Below are 16,712 nucleotides of genomic sequence, written 5' to 3' on the forward strand. Positions count from 1 at the left end.
ACGTTGGCTGTTGCAGTCCCCCTGCTTTACCTCTAGTAGGTTATGATGGCTAGTGTTGTGTCAGCATTGATTGTGTAGTCTTACTAAGAAGTTAGACAATGTATTTGTATAGGATGGGGATTGAACTAAATGATCTCTGGAGGTCCCTTCCAGCCCTACTTCTCTCCAATTCCATGATTTACAATAGGGCAGGGCCAGCCAATTTCTGAGTAGCTGAGGGCCACAGACCCCTGACCACACACTGAATGAGCTGGTTGCCACACTGCTTGCCCCCGCCTCTACACTGCACTGTGCCACATGCAACCCTCCCTCTCCCACTATGCCACTCTGCGCCAGGCCTCATGCACAGCCCTGCTGCATTGCCAAGCATGCCTTCCTCACCTCCCCTGCAGTCTGCTAATGCCCCTGTACCACGCAAAGCCTTCCCTTGCTGTACTGCATCCCATGGGCCTTCACATTAGGCCAGCACCACTGTTCCAGGCCAGGTTCCTGTTATACCCGAAGCCCACAGTCTTCAGGTCCCTCAGCTCCAGGCCATGCCATGCTGCCCACTCCCCAACGGCAGAGGCCAGCAGCAAAGCAAGGGGGAGCTCAGCTAGAGAGCAATAGAAGGAGCAGCACCTGCACTGGGGGACCCGGGGCCACAATTTAACCCCTGCAAGGTTGGATGTGGCCTGGGGGGTCACCAATTACACAGCCCTATCTTGGGGTAAGCATTTCCTAACGTTGGGTATACCGGACAGAGACTTCTAGAGGGATGGATTTAAGAACTTTGTGAGGAGGCACAGAGAGGCCATTTCCCACAGGTTCACTGTGAAGCAGGGAGATGGGACTGAATTTGCGACTGGTTAAAGGTCTCTGCGGTAGGTGGGAGTTCCTGCTTCCTTTCCTTGCTGTACTATGTGAAGCAGAACTTGGCATTTTAAGGTCATTTTGTGAATGTTGCATCTGAGAAGAACAGGACGTATGGGTGTAGAGGTTGCTGAAGAAGGCAGCCTTCTGGAAAGCTAAGTGAGCCTGGCTGCAGATGGTGGGAATGTTAAGGTGAGTCACCTGGTCTCAGCTTGGAGTCTAGACCTGAGGTTTCCTTTTTTTTTTAATGTCACTACATGTGCGTGTGGAAACCGCTGTGATGTTCAGAGTTCCTTTGAGAACTGTTACTAGTTGGAGAAGACTTTTGTGTGTTTTCTGACAAATACTTGCTCTGGCAGCATCCTGGGTTTAGAATGTAGTTACCTGAAGACAGAACTCGGTCATGCTCTCTCAGCCTACATGCATAGTGTCCTTTTTACAAACAAAACAAAAACACACCACAATTTTTAATTCAATTCTGGGCTTCAAAGTTACACTTGAAAATTCAGTCCCAAAGATTACTGTTGTGGAGAATTGAAAGGTACTAAATATCAAAGCAGGAAAAAATTGTATGGTGCTCAAGCACTACAACAGTAATGGGCATTGTGGCTAAACAGCTTCTTCATTTTTTCCCACTTGAGAACTCCTTATGTTGAGTTCATTTGACTGTGCAGTCACTTCTACCAAGAATAGAGTTGACTGCAAAATAGGAATTTACTCTTTCATTATTACATTTTGGAAGAATTGAATGCACTGTATCAACAGTGCTAGCCTTTTGTTAGAGATTTTATTATTTGCTTAGTTTAAAATATGGACAGCAGCTACTAAGCAGATTAAGTGGGGCTCCCCTTGGACCCTGGTTTAACATTAGAATCTTTTGCCTTCAGGTTCCAGGAAAAGTAGATGTGCTTTTCAACTGCAATTTCACTAAACCTCGTGGAGGAATTTCAAGTAGAGAAATTTGTGGAGAGTGAATTTGAAGGAAGTACCTGAATATGCCTTTTAGGGGGTTGATAGGTGTAACTTTCTTATTGCTACCATGTTTTTTTTAATCTTTCCAAGCCTAGAGTTACGAGTATGGGTGTCTAAAATGTGCAATTTACTGTTCAGCAAGGTTCTTGTGTAGATGTGATATCTTTTATTAGACCAACTGAGTAGTTGGAAAAAAGTTCTTAGCAAGCTTTTGGGCGCAATCATGCTTCAAGAAGGGTGATTGCTCTCAAAATCTTGCTACAAACCTTTTCCCAACTACTCAGTTGGTATAATAAAAGGTCACATCTACCCAAAGAACCTTGCCTGCGTGTTCGTAGACCAACACAGCTACAACCAGCTGGGAATTTACTGGTCGAGTTTTACAGGACTCATAAATAAAAATATTTTCTTTGATATGTGGGTCATTTAACTAGTATCTCAGAACCAACATCGGCATCTACTCCAGCATGGCGAAGGAAGTGCATTGAAACTGAGGACCAAAATCTAATTCATCACACAAAGTGCAAGAAAATGTGCTTTGCAAGATAGAGGTTGGAATGATTTGACTCCTCTTTTGACTTACTGAGGACAGAGGTTAGCACACCCACATAGTCATTCTGTGGGTCCTTCTGAATCTCCTCTGGATTCCAACCAGTGAAGTTGGGCAATCTGAAAACAGACTGACTGTGCCTCCTTCAGATACCTGAAAACTCTCCTTCTGTGCTGCTGCAGAACAGACTGTAAACCATGCCCAGAAGAGGTGTTCACTTCTTTCTGTTCCTCCTTTTTTTCTTCTTCAGACCAAATCATGTAGCGTTTTGGGTTCCTTTGTTTAACTTTAATTAGCATTACCCCTGAAGCCTGTTTTGTTTTCTGTTTAGTCAAAGTATGTGTCCTTTAGCTCCCTTTCAGTTTTTGTGTCCCGATGGCCTACTGCTAAGCTGCAAGATTTAAAATGCTTGATGAATAATCAGTTTTATACTAAATACTTTGTTTTGTAGTGTGCCAACATGCTTATCTGAAATTCTCTTAATTACTGAAATGTCCCTACATTAGAAAAACTCAAGATTAATTAGTTAAAGTGGAGGGCCCTTAGGAGCATTTGCAAGATACGATAAGAAAATCTATGCAGTGTTTCTGTTCCACTGATTTCGTCATGGGTGAGATTTGAACACAGGAGACTGGTGCCACCTTAGTCAGGGGGGACACATGCCCCCCCAGCAACCAGTCAGCGACTTGGGGGGGGTCCCCCACGCAGCCAATCTCACCAACCAGGAAGCAGCCACAGCACTCCCAGAAGTGGCCATGGTGCTTCATTTAGCACTCGCGGGGGGGGCACCAGTGCTCCTACCTGCCCTCCCTGCCTGTGGCCTAAGCGGGGAGCATGGCCTGTCAGGGGGTGCGCCAGTGCTCTCAGGGGATATATGTGCACCCTCTATGCATTGCCACTGGATTTGAATGTATTCACTGACACATAAGAAATGTTGTTTCATCCCATACCAGGGAAGGACTGCTGCAAGTAACTCTGTTGCTAAAAATGTTGATGGATGAAGTGTAGCTCCCCACTGTAACCGAGAACACTTTGCAGGAAGTGTTCTGAGTTACAAAGGTCCCCCAAACCAAACAGAAGTTCACTGTTGGTTCCAGGGGAGAGGAGAATCCAGCTGCTGGCTAGGAGACTGCAGCAATTTTCCCCTAGCAACAGCCCCTCCTCCATGCCAGCCCACAGCAGTTTAGGAAAGGGGAAGGGAGCAGAGGGAGCTCATTCTAGGGGTTCCCCAGTCAGGACTGGAGGTTGGGTTGGGTGAATTGGAAACCCCCTACCTCAGGGAGGCTCTAATACACCCACCCCACCCTTCAGCAGGGGCTGAAAAAACTCCAAACCAAACTCCCTTTCCCCTCTCCCATTCTAAAAACAGCTCAGAGCATATAGGGGTGCATGGGGGTGTGTGTGCACCCCCTGACCAGCCATGATCCTTGCTTAGGTGATGGGCAGGTGGGAGTGCTGGTGCCCCCACTACGAGCATCAGCTGGGGAGTGAGAGCACTGCGCCAGTGTGTTTTTCATGGGGGACCCCCCTGCACCTCCCAGTCAGCAAGATTGGCCCCCCCTTCCCCGATTGGCAAGATGGGCCGTGGGGCAACTCCCCCCAGTCACTGACTGGTTACTGGGGGGAGGGGCATGTGCCCTCCTGACTAAGGTGGCACCAGTCAGGTACCTGGCTGGGAGGCAGCACAGACACAAATTACAGAAGATGCTATATTTTGAAACCTCTTCATATGACCTCTTATGCAATGAAAGTTCAGATTTTTGCCCATTTGGCCATTTTGGAAGCAGTCTGCATCCACGCACTTGTGTTTAGTCATGGTTATAAACCACTTTCTGTAGCCAGATCAAGTGAAAATTGTCACTTATGTCTCTGCCCTGCCTGTTGGATACCTCCGCTGTTCAGGAAGGAATGATCTCAGATTTAAAACAAACTGTCCCAAGGAGAAGGATTTCAGAGTTCCTCTGCTAACACTATCTTCTTGTGCAGAATGTTTTGATTTTCCTTTGCTCACTAATTCCATGTTTTAAACTGTTTTTCAGTTTTATGTTGCCTCTTGTCATTGAGTCTTATAACCATCAGGACAAACTTGGCTTGAATGTTTCAATGAAATTACTAGAGTATTTTTGCCAGGATGAGAAACTGAGGAATCTAAAAAGCAGTGAGAAAAGCTGAAAATGAACTTTTAGGAGGAGAAAAATGTAATGTAGCTCCTACAGAAATGCATTATTTTAAGTATAGAAAAAAGATACTTCAGTGTTTTAAAATAATTGAAATATAAACATAACTTGACCTACTTTAATTGGTGGTAAATCTGTGGGGAATGTTCCATGTAATCTAAATAAGCACTTTTTGAGGGACTTGGCTAAAAGTACCTCTCTTCCATGGTGACTGATTCATGTGCTTTTCACAAGTACTAAATTCATTGGAGATTTTTTTTTTATTCAAAAGCAATCCGAAAACAGTAACTGTTTGCACTGGATTTAAAAGATGTTTTAAATAAATGTGAAATTTTTTTATATAATTGTGATATAAAATTACCTTCTCCTCAACATTCCTGCTGTTGGGCACAAACTGGATTTTGTTCCAAGAAGATTCCTTTCCTGGCCAAAATCTCAGCCTAATCAGCATCCTGACCAGCCCTTACAGCTTAGTTGGAAAAAGTGCTTAGTTTAGTGTCTGCCAGGTCCCTCCACCATGGCAAAATTGAGGTCTGCTGTCTTTGTGAGAATGGAGTGCCTGCAGTTGTCAGCTGCAACAAAATCCAGCTCTTACCACAAGACATATTGGTAAGATATAAAACTAAAATAAAGTTTATTACATAGGATAGATAGAACACAAAATAAGAACTCTTAGCTTTGGATATAAGTAGGCAAAAACAAAACAGATATATCTCACCCTGTTCTCTAATTTCAAACAGATTCTTTAAGAGTTCTGTGTTTCCAGTAACTAGTATTCCTGCCAGCTTTTCCTAGATCAGGGGTTGGCAACATTTTTGGGCAGAGTGCCAAAAAACCTGCAGCATCTCCTTGTGTCAGGTTAGCATGCCAGGCAAGATAAATGGCGGGGGAAGGGGAGGGCTGGGGAGGAGCGTGTACTTGCCAATTATCATTTAGCGAAGGGCAGGGAGCAGTCCAGCGGGGAAGGAGGGAAAGGGAGGAACAAAAAGGAGGGGAAGGGGATCTAGTACCTGGTATGGCGGGGAAGGAGTGGGGAAGCTGCAAGGGGCCTGATTCTTTTTGTGGCAGTGCAACCCCAGTCCCTTCCCTGCCATCCACCCCAAGGCATGTGTGTACCTGCCACTGGCAACAAGCCAGGCCAGGGCTCTGCAGATCCCAGTGCAACCATTTGCAGCCTCCTGGCTGCCTGCCAGTGCCAATCCAGGGGCAAGCCCCTGCCACGGAGCCCATGCTGTGCACAGCAGGTGGCAGGGAGGCTGCAAGCACACAGTCTGCAGAGCCTCAGCCCAGCCTGTTGCCAGTGGTGGTTGCACATGTGCCTTGGGGCAGACAGTGGGGAAGGAGCTGGGGCTGTGCTTCCACAAGAAGGATTCGGCCCCTCCCAGCTCCCCTGCCAACTGCCCCACGGTGCTCTCTGTCAGGCTAAGCAATTTGTCTTCACATGCCATGCTCTGGCATGTGCACCAGGATTGCTAACCCCTGTCCTAAATCGTTACCCACTTCATTTGCTGAGGACTAGAATCTTCCACTAGACAGTGGGATATTCAGACAACTTTTCTTCTCAAAAGGGTTTTTTTTTTCCCAATCCCTTATCATTATCTTCCCATCTATTTGAAAAGGACAAAAATGTGTTTAAAAAAATATACATCCTTCACAATTTCCTTCCAACATAGACATCTATCTGACAAATTAAAGTTCTTGCTATTCATTGGTATATTCAAGGAGGGCAGCAGTATTCATGTAAAGCTCAGCTATTCTATATTCTAGTCAAGAGAGACAGAGATCTCAGTCTCTGCATGTGATTTCCTTCTCACTTGGGACCTGAATAGGAAGCATGGGTGTCTCCATTAATATGCATCTCATGCGTTTGCGCTTAGAATTGTATTCAGTCATAGCCATTGTTTCCTGCACCCTCTGTTCTGTCTATACACTCAGTCTTGCCTCCTCCCCACCTGACAGATGTGCATACCATAACTTTGGTATGGAAATAGTTTGTGTCTAGTGAGAAGTGCTCCTGACAGTCTTTTGGTTTTAGTCAGATCACAAAAATGCAGATACGTTCATGTCCAATACCATGGTTCATACAAGCATCTGATTGATAAAACACTACATAGCTTACTGTTAGCTGTCAATAGGGACCAAATAGTAGTTAAATAAATTCAGAGAAAATCCCTATGCATGATAAATAATGTGCCCCCCCAAATAATCACTGCCTACAGGTGCACCCCATGAGAGCTGTCATAACTGCAGCTGTTTTAAATGCTTGAAACTGTGAGAAGAATAGGAAAATAGTTCTACCTCAAGGTTTGGCATTGTTGTATTTTAGTTTGCTCTATTCAGGGCAGCAATCCTGAGCCATATTAAGACCTGATTCTGCAAATGACCCCTCAGATGCAACCCAAATTCTTTACATGCTACAATAAGTAAGGGAAGCAGGATAGCTCCCACTTACCTCAAGGCATAGAAGTCAGCAAGGCAGCTGAGACATGCAAGAGTCTGTTCATGTGGCTCTGGCTGCATGAATCAGGGCCTTAGTATGTAACCCTTTAGGCTAGGGACAGAAATTACACATAAACCAGTATAAGTAATCAGAAACTGGTTCAAATCTGTAACACAGCAGAAGTTCAGTGCACATAAGCTACTTTCAAAATGGCCAAAACCAGTTTAAGATGAACCTGGATGATGGAGTATCAGACTTAACTGATTTAGGTTAATTGTTTTATTGAACTTCTGTCCCAGATTCCCTCCAGATTCAAGTTAACCCACAATGTCCCTGCATCCCAGGATGCTTTGCACCTCCCTCACAACTCCCCCTATCCCCTTGCAGGGTAGGTGGACTAGCTTTGGCCCAAGCTATCTGTTCCAGCCACCCCCCCTAAGGCTTCTGTCCTGAGCCCTGCAGGCACATGGCTGAATTTCTAGAATCAGAAGTGATTGTCTTCACTTGCTTATTGATTCAATCTACACAGGTTAGTCTAACCTGTGAAGACAGTCCATTTGGCCATGGGCTTTTTGACTGTCTGTACTTAGCTCTAGGGGAAGGTATGCATATCATTCCCTTTGTTTAGTGCCTCTGACAACAGGTCCTGATGAGGCCATCTGAGGGCTTCTGAAATATAAATATTTAGTAATAATAGTAGAGTTCCAAAGGTAAACTGTCAAAATGGTTAAAGTAATGGGCTATTCTAAAACTGATTTTGACTGAAATATCTGAGGCTGCATCAGTAACTTGTCTAAGGAAATACATATTCAGGGCTATTTCACCGAGCCCTACAGAGAGAACTTGGAGTGATGAGATGGAAGGAGTCCATTACAGGACCCCCATGGTCAAATATTTTCCCCATATTATTATTGCAGTACATACTTCTATTACAGTAGTACCTAAAAAGGCCATGCTTTTGAGGTCCCCTCCCCAGATCATTGTACTGGGTGATGTTTAGCATAGAAAAGAAACTACCCTGCACAGGGGACTTCCCTCTGACTGTGAGGCAGGACATGGTGTAGAAGTTAACCCAGCATCAAGATAGATCACTTGTGGAGGCGGAGAAAGACAGTGTCACATACCACTCCTTTCTGTGCCTTGTGCATGCATCCTGGACCCCAGAGAGCCTTCATTTCCATCTAAGGGGAGGTAGCTGAGTCTCCCTTTCTGTTGTGAGATCCTTGTGTGCAGAACTTTTGATAAGATTAGGGACGAACAATTGAGTCACATTAAGTTACAAGGGGATGAAGATTTTCTGTTACTGCCTGTAACTGCTCTTATACCACTGCAAGTATTAGACATACTTGGCCCAGTTTAGCTTTCACTTATTTGTGGGGTAAAAGTGAGCACATGGACAGTTACCGTGCATTAGTTTCTCTAGACTAAGTCCCCACTCTATTTTAGCTTGCTACAGTTTGATCTCTTTTTTGGTCTATTCTCTTAAGTCATAAGGTGCTTTTGAAATAGTTACTCCTAGGATACACTTATTACCGCTAATGTTATTTTAGAATCATCTTCCCTCATTTACATTGGCAAAAATAGCTCTTTTTGGACCCAAATGCCTCTAACCATAGAAAATCTCTACCTTGAATGTGGTTACACTTTAAATTGTGGAGAATCCCATTGAATCCTTAGCTATTATATATAACAAACTGTTAAAATATTGATCCTAACTTTCAGTGTTGTCTCTTAGGATTTCATAGAGTCATCAGTTACAATTTTTGAGTCTGATGAAGAAGATGGAAAAATATTGAACATTTTCAATCAAGAATTTCCTGATTTGGAACAGGCTGGATTTGGACCAGAGACCAAATCAATTCATGTGAAAAGTGGAGTGTAAGTCTGTTACAAACCTATATGAATTGCTTTTTCAATGGAAAGATTAAATGATTTGTCTGGGCACATTATTTTTCAATTGTTTCTTCTTTTGACATTATGTACTTCAAACGGTAGAAAGAAACAGATAAACATTTTGAGATGGAAAGTCTTTTTTCTTTTATTTGCTTACAAAAATGGAACATGTTTTGTCCACTCTGTAGCTTGTGTTTCTGCTTTGCTTTGCTTTGGTGGCATGGCGGGGGGTGGTGAGGAAGAAGGAAGTAGGTACACTATGTTCTTCAGGGATCCTTGTGAATTTACCTCTTTTGGCAGCAACTTGTCACTGCCTTACTACTCCCATAAAATGTTGGACAAAGTTGATAGCTGGATTTAGTTTTCACTTCCTGGTCACTCTTTCTTCTCAGGCCACCTAGCATTTGAGTCTTGCACCTAGATTCAGATGAGTGCAACTCTGCCTTCCATGGAGCCCACTGGCATCACTCAGCCTCAGTATAAGAGGTCTGTCTGAATGGATCTAATTGTAGGTTGAGACTAAAAACAAGAAGAGCTAAAGGTAATGTATTTAGAAGTAGAGAAAAAGCTGTGCACCATTCAGTAGCCATGCCTGTATGTTAAAGAAGGCTATATGGACGGATTCCAAATATTACTAAAGTATACCCAATCCTCCTGAGCAGCAAGACAAATAGAGATACTAACACAATCATACAGCAGCACTGTAGTTTTAAAATTTGATCCTGCAACTTTTACTCATATAACATAATTGTACCTAACTTGTACTAAAAAGGGCTGCCAGATTTGCTAAAACCTACCACAAGCTGTGCTAATAACTTAGAAACCTGTAGCTTTCTAAGAAGCACCAGGGAGTCTCATTTTCTACCACACCGAGGAAGCACACATTTCTTCATATGGTGTTGATAAGTGTACACAATAGCAAGCTTTTAATAAATTAATATTTTTTCTAAAGTCTCAATTCCCTCTAGGTACAGAGAAAGAGAAACAAAAATACGCATACAGCATATGCTATCTATGGTGCTTAATGTCCTTCTGGAAGGTGCAGAAGCACTCCATTGATGAGGGCAGCAAGCAAACCTGAACAGAATAGTATAGTTTGAACTCCTGGTTAATTTCTAGATTTTTGTAAAGGATTCTTTGGAATTATCCTTTTGCTCTGTTTTTCATCAGAGCTTTTTCAAAATGCCCCTCACCCTACCCTTCATAATCTGAGGCTCTTCTCATTTCCTCTTACATTTCTTCCACTTCCTTGAATCACAAGTTGCAGCAAGTTCTTCTCAAGCAGGGGCAGCTCCTTCTGGGGTTCATCAACCATGGGTATGATTACAGCCACTTTTTGATAGCTTGATACTCATTTATTTCTCTTTGAAGGGTTTCCTCCCTTTCCTGTTTATTCTCTGATTTCTCATCTACAGGGCTGTATCACCAGTTCTCTATCAATGCAGAAAATGCAAACACATGCAGAAATAAAATAAATGTCTTTAAAAACGGTAATCAAGAATGAGCTGGTTTCTGTAAATGTGGATATCATCAGTAATGTGGGCACATTCTCTTTGTGTCAAGTTCTTATCAAGGGTCCACTATAAATATTTTCTGAACACTTAGATTTGCAAACAAAAGGCCAGGGGAGAAGTGGGGCTGAAATACCAAACTTTACAAGAGTCTGTCTTACCTTTTCCTGTCAAGGCTTCCTTGCTTATTTCCCATTTTCTTTCTATGTCATTTTTCTATAATCTGATAGGAAGAACGGGTGGGAAACCCTGTTTAGGAGGTGGATAAGCAGGTAAAGGTGGAGGGATCAAGGAGCTAAGCAACTATCCATTAGGTAAATACACATCCTCATCACTTCCAACCAGTACATATGACGGATGCTGAGAAATTATCTGGGAGGAATGAGAGTGTAAGAAATCAGAGGATGTTATGAAGATCTGTCATAACAACAGGCATGTTCTATTTGTGTGAATCATGCCTCTTACCACAAAACATGTATTTTGCCAACTGTTTAATTTCTCATTGCAGGAACAGGTGAAGCATTTTAACATTTTTGAAAAGCTTTCTCTTCAATATCATCTCGCAGTTAATATTTTCTTAGAACTTTATTGAAAAATGCATGTATCAGGTTTTTTTGTCTGTCGCTCTCCAGGTGGGTTGCATACCAGCAGAAGTATTTTTGTGGAGAGCAGTATGTACTGGAAAAAGGAAAATATAAATGCTTCTTTGACTGGGGAGGATCCAGTAAAACCATTTTGTCAATACGTCCAATTAAACTGGTGAGTTTTCATTATTCATCAGAAAGAGAAGTCTGAAACAAATTAGCCACTTGTAACTCCGGAGATGCAATCATTTTCTGATGCAGGCAACTGGCCGAAACTAACTTGTCTATTCAAATGAAGCAAAATTAGAAAAAACAATGGAACACAAATAATCTCATTATGGAAAATGATGGTGGGTTAAAATGCAATGCTTTCTAGTTATATGACAGGGTTGATTGGGTAGTTTTAGTAATAGGCTAGAAAAGGATTTGTATGGAATGGTATGGATATGGATGATCCTGCCTCAGGCAGGGGGTTTGATTACTAGATGATCTCCAGAGGTCCTTGCCAGCCCCACTTTCCCATCGTTCTGTGAAACTTCTGCTGGTTTTTAAAACCAAATTTTCTCTCAACAACCCCTCCCCTACCCCCCAAAAAAAATTGCCATGGAAACTCCATGAAATTTACCTAAAATACAAAAACATATACCTTTTGCTTTATTGGTAAAGTGTTTAAAAATGCATAAATACAAAAAGCTTTTCTGTATTATTATGACCTGCTATAACTGAGCTGTAATACATTTTCTCCCTCTCTATTTCCTGTTTTAAAATTTAAGTATTCAGTCTAGAAAAAAAAAGTCAACTTGCCCAAAAAGATTAACTTTGGGTCTCTTAAAACCCTGGTATAAAAGAAATAGCACTATTCTCCAGGTCATAAGTCACACAGCATCTACGGCACAAAAAACTAGAAAGGAAACAAAACATGTTTAATCTTATGTCGTTGGACTGCATTGCATTGTGAGAGTTTAGGTCCTTCCCTCTGTTTCCTCAAATTCTCTGGCTAAGGAACTAAGTGCTCTGAAACGCATTAAAAGAGTCCACACAACAGGAGCCCACTTGCTTTTTAAAATTAGTTTCTAAGCAGTTAGTTGTATTAATACAAGTTTTATGCATAAACAAGGGAGGCTTCTGGGAGCCCAGGGGCATTCAGTAAGATGCAGTCCAGTAGACACTGGCTTCACGATTCATAAATTAGAAAAGTGTTATTTCAAGGATTTTACTACCTGTTAAGAAAATAATTATAATTTAATTATTTATGTTATTTTTCTGCTGCAGGAACCACTTGGAAAGAATGAGCCTCCACATTTGGTATGTTCGCCATTTAATAACACCATTTCTAGTACTGAACTGCATTTAAAAGTAAACACAGTTTATATTGAATTTTCCACCTTTGTTGCCTCAAATAATAGCTTCAGTACTATTTTCCTACTGTACTGTGGTATCTTTCATGAGGAAGCCTTTATGTGCTTGGAGGCTAAGTTTGCCAAAGATTTTATTCATTGTGTTGTTTCAGAGCATACTTTTTTTTTTTTCCCCCTGACTTAAATGTGCCAGAAGATCAAGTGGTTTGGGATCACTTTAGATCTTGGCTGTCATTTATTTTCCTAACCTTCCTTCCTCCCTTTGTCCATATGTAAAGTACAGAATTATGAAACCTTGACTTTATTTATGTATTTATTATCTTTCTGCCATCTCTTTTCCTACACGCTGTTATTGTTTAAAACTTTGTACTTTGGCAAGTCTCCGTTTTGTAAGTCTCTTTCCTATGGGATGGAATAACAACTGCTCCTTAGCTAGAGCCACCATTCCCAGCCAACCCTGAGCTCCCTTTACTGATCTTGACTGAGCACATGCAAGTGATGGAAAGCAGTGTTGTACATTCTCATAAACTAAAACAAGACTTGTGAAATCAAGTGACAGAACTTGTTTGTTAGGAAGGTTCACTGCAGAGTGTTCAGGCTGTACAGAACAGATTAGTTCCAGTTTCATTGGGTTTGTAAGGCAACGTTACATCCACAATAACGCGTGTATCCAGAATTCCTAAATATAGAAACTGTTCTGTATATATGTGCTCATCGAATACAAGACTTGCCTGCTGCAGTGTTTTCTTCTAGCAGGCCTCATCTCAATCCTTTATTTTCAGTTTGACTTCTTTTCCCTCTTCTTTCATGGGGACCTGGGATCCAGTGCTGATATGAGAAGTGATCCAGCGGAATTTTCTCTCGCTCTTCAACACACCTTTAATAGAGAAAAATTTAGAAAACCTCATGTAAAGCAAAAGTGTTTTTTTTTTTAAAGAGCCCTCAAAATAGAATGATCTAGCTTCATTTAACTTAACAATTCTGTCATTTGAATATAATTTTTAATCTCTTTTGCTTATAGTATAGATTTGTGTTGTATGCAGGCACATGGGAGATGTACAAATTGCATTACTGAAGATAGCTTGACCAGACCCTTTCTTTACTTTACATTCAGCTTCTAAAATTTGATGATTAACTCAGGCTTGCAGGAAACATTTCCAGTCTTAAAGACATAATGGGTATATTATTTTAATCTTAAATTCCAATTTCCTGCCAGCTCTGTTCATGCAACAGTTTGCAGCCAGGTCTGAAGACTTGCAGATACTTTCACAAAGGGCTTGATAAACTGTTTCAGAATAAATCAGTTACTCTGAATAGAATAAATATTGATCCACACTTTCTCCAGAGGTCCCAGACAGTTCAGGTTTTTTTCCCTCTCATTCTCCACTCGAGTTTTCAGACCATCTCGGAGGATGTTCTCATGATAGTCTCAGATAATCTTGCACACCCCTAAGATTCAAACAGATAATTACAAATATTTGTATTTTGGGGTTCCACTCTAGCCATTGGAGGTACACCCATCAACAGTAATGAGTGCCTGTTCCACCTCTTGTTTTTGTCAGAACACAAGGAAATCCTTTATGTTATAACTTGAACTATGTACAGTGATGTTTGTTACATTGCTTTTTCCCACAGAAAGATCCTGCGTGTGATAATTTGAAGGGTTAATTTGATCAGGTTTAGGTCATAATTTGCAAGACATCATTGTAAAGCTAAGGAAGGAAGAGTGCAAGTGACTGCTGCATTCCTATTGTTAGATGTTATTTCTTTAAGAATAACATACTTCATGATGACAAAGGGGTTGTGAAAAACTTTCTAAGATCACTTAACAACTGAGAGTAAATCAAAGGCAGTATTTGAGACAAAAATATCAGTAACTTTACTCATATCTGCCAGAAAAAATAGTACCAGTATTCATGTTTGCAGCAGTTGCTTAATTTGGATCTTCAAAAAGTGGCACCAGAGTTAGAGAGTCTTTAACCCAGCTGGAGTTAAAAGAGGTTTGGTTTTGTTGTTTCTTGTTTGTACTCTGCTTCATCAGATTTAGTATATGTTATTTTCTAGACTGTTGTAGCTGTGGACAGACTGTACAGATGCACTGTTAATACTTTTATAATTTTTCTGAAGTGAAGACCATGACATCTCTCCTACTTCTTTTCTTAGGGGAAAAAACAGCTTTTTCCTGAGTATATTATTTAAAATATATGATCGTCACTGCCATTATCTTTTCAAAGATGTCACAATACAGAGCATGCATGGCAGGGTGGAGAAAATGACTCTCAGGGGGCTATTGGACACAAGTTCTTTTCTTAACTTTGTCACTGACTTACTGTATGGGTTTGGGCAAGCATATTTTTCTTTGTGCTTCAATTTATGCATTGATAAAATGGAGAAAATATTTGCCTTCCCTGTTTTAAATGCTTTGAAATCTATGGATAAATAAAAGGCAAATTATAGCCTAAATATCAGTTTTATGGCTCAGTAATGCCTTTACATTTATAAGAATATCAGCCTCAGTGTTTTCATCACAGGTAGCTGGCTTGTTTTCCCCAATTACAGTTGTAATTTAAGGGAAAATTAAGCTCTTCTCGTTCTTTCTGACAGAAAATATATTAGTTTCTTTTAAAAACAGAAACTCAGATTTTCCATAATATCCTTTTCTAATGCTTGTGTTTGGCTTTTTCACTCTATGGGCACATCCACATATGCGGGCACATACACTTGCAGCATCTCAAACAGGAGCAGCACGAATTTGAGCCAGGGATTTTTGCCCCCACACACATGCCCAGACATGCACTTTGGCGTGGAGCAAGTTGTGCCACTTGGGGCCCCATGCTGCAAGTATGCAGCACAGGGAACGTTTTTTTTGTTCCTACGTTTCAAACTGCTTTGAGATGCGGAAAAAGGCACATGTGGGCTCACCTGGACACATCCTATGTTGGCAAAGCAGATTGGATTTCTTTTCTTTGTCAGAAAATTAACCAAGTTGAGGCATGAAGGAGAGCGTAGCCTTGGCAACAGTATTAGTGTTTCCCTTGTATGCTACAGAATCTGAAACATTATGTTAAATTGGTACACTTATCTTTCTCTTTGCCTCTCTGTCTTTAAGGGAAAATTTGCTTTGGTAGCACATGATACAATTCTCAGGCTCTTCATCATTATGGTCTGTGTCCTATTCAACCCTTTGTTCAAACTTTTTTTTAATGCAGCATTCCTTGATTTTTAGTGGGCAGTATCATACACCCAATTTGCTGCCAGATTATAATTCTATGTCACTGCAGCATGCTTTGCTAAGAACTTCTATATGTCAAAAGGTATTGGGTTGGACTTCATGAGTTCATGCCACATCTAGTCCTCCCAGAATTTCACTTCCTAGCTTTTAAATTCTGTCAGTCTGGTATAGTCACAGAAAATCTCATGGCACTTTCTGGCCTGGTATGTTTTGATGAATACTTCCTTTCCCTTTCTTCTACTGAGCTCTACCAAAGATCTAGCTGTAGCTCAGTGAGGGCAAAATCTTTCAGTCTCAAATGCCTCTAAACAAACACTCGTAGTATGGGAAACAAGCAGAAGGAACTTACCCTCCTGCTAGCTAACACCAACCCAGATATAATGAGGCTCACAGAAACATGGTGGGACCCAACACATGGCCGGGCGGTGAATATCAAGGGCTATAGGCTGTAAAGGAGGGACAGGACAGGGAGGAAAGGTGGGGGTGTGGTGCTCTACATCAAGGAGGAATGCACATCCTCATCAAGTAGCACAGAGTCAGAGCAGGGGCACACTGAAGTGCTCTGGGTTAGAATGCAAGGCAGTCGAGGGGAAAGGGACTTAACGGTGGGGGTCTACTACAGACCACCCAACTAAGGGGAATAGCTAGACTGGGAATTCTTAAATCAGCTCACGGAGGTAGTTAGGTCAAAGGCCATGGTCATCATGGGTGACCTGAACTTTCCAGACATCTGCTGGGAAGAGCAGTCAACCAGGTCTGACCGCTCACATAGGTTCCTAGCCGAAATGCAGGACCTCCATCTAACCCAGGAGGTGTACAGCCCCACCAGGGGAGACACCCTGTTGGACCTGGTGCTGGCCATGGGCAATGACCTGGTAAGGGGGCTGTGGGTGCTCGACCACCTGGGCGACAGCGGTCATCGCCTGTTGGAATTTACCATGCAGTGCAAGGTGGCAAAGGCCTGCAGCAAGGCAGCAGCCCTAGACTTCAGGACAGCAGACTTCAATGAGCTAAGGAGAATAGTCGGGGAGGCACTGAAGTCCCAAGGGTAGTCGGGTGTCCAAGAAGAGTGGTCGCTCCTTAAGGAGACGATCCTTCAAGCCCAAAGGGAGGTAATCCCAACATGGATCAAAGGGGGCAGGA

At 42.0% G+C, this 16,712-nt stretch overlaps 1 protein-coding gene across 1 annotated transcript in view; it reads left to right on the forward strand.

Moving 5' to 3' along the window:
* Positions 1-16,712, forward strand: part of CRYBG3 (crystallin beta-gamma domain containing 3) — a 119,927-nt gene that overhangs the window by 70,744 nt on the left and 32,471 nt on the right. The window contains exons 13-15 of the mRNA XM_019557096.1: positions 8,727-8,869; positions 11,028-11,154; positions 12,252-12,284. Of these exons, the coding sequence (XP_019412641.1) occupies positions 8,727-8,869; positions 11,028-11,154; positions 12,252-12,284 (303 nt within the window). The remainder of the gene's footprint in view (positions 1-8,726; positions 8,870-11,027; positions 11,155-12,251; positions 12,285-16,712) is intronic.

The sequence above is a fragment of the Crocodylus porosus genome, unplaced genomic scaffold (assembly GCF_001723895.1).
Source record: "Crocodylus porosus isolate Cpor-Errol unplaced genomic scaffold, CroPor_comp1, whole genome shotgun sequence".
NCBI lineage: Eukaryota > Metazoa > Chordata > Crocodylia > Crocodylidae > Crocodylus > Crocodylus porosus.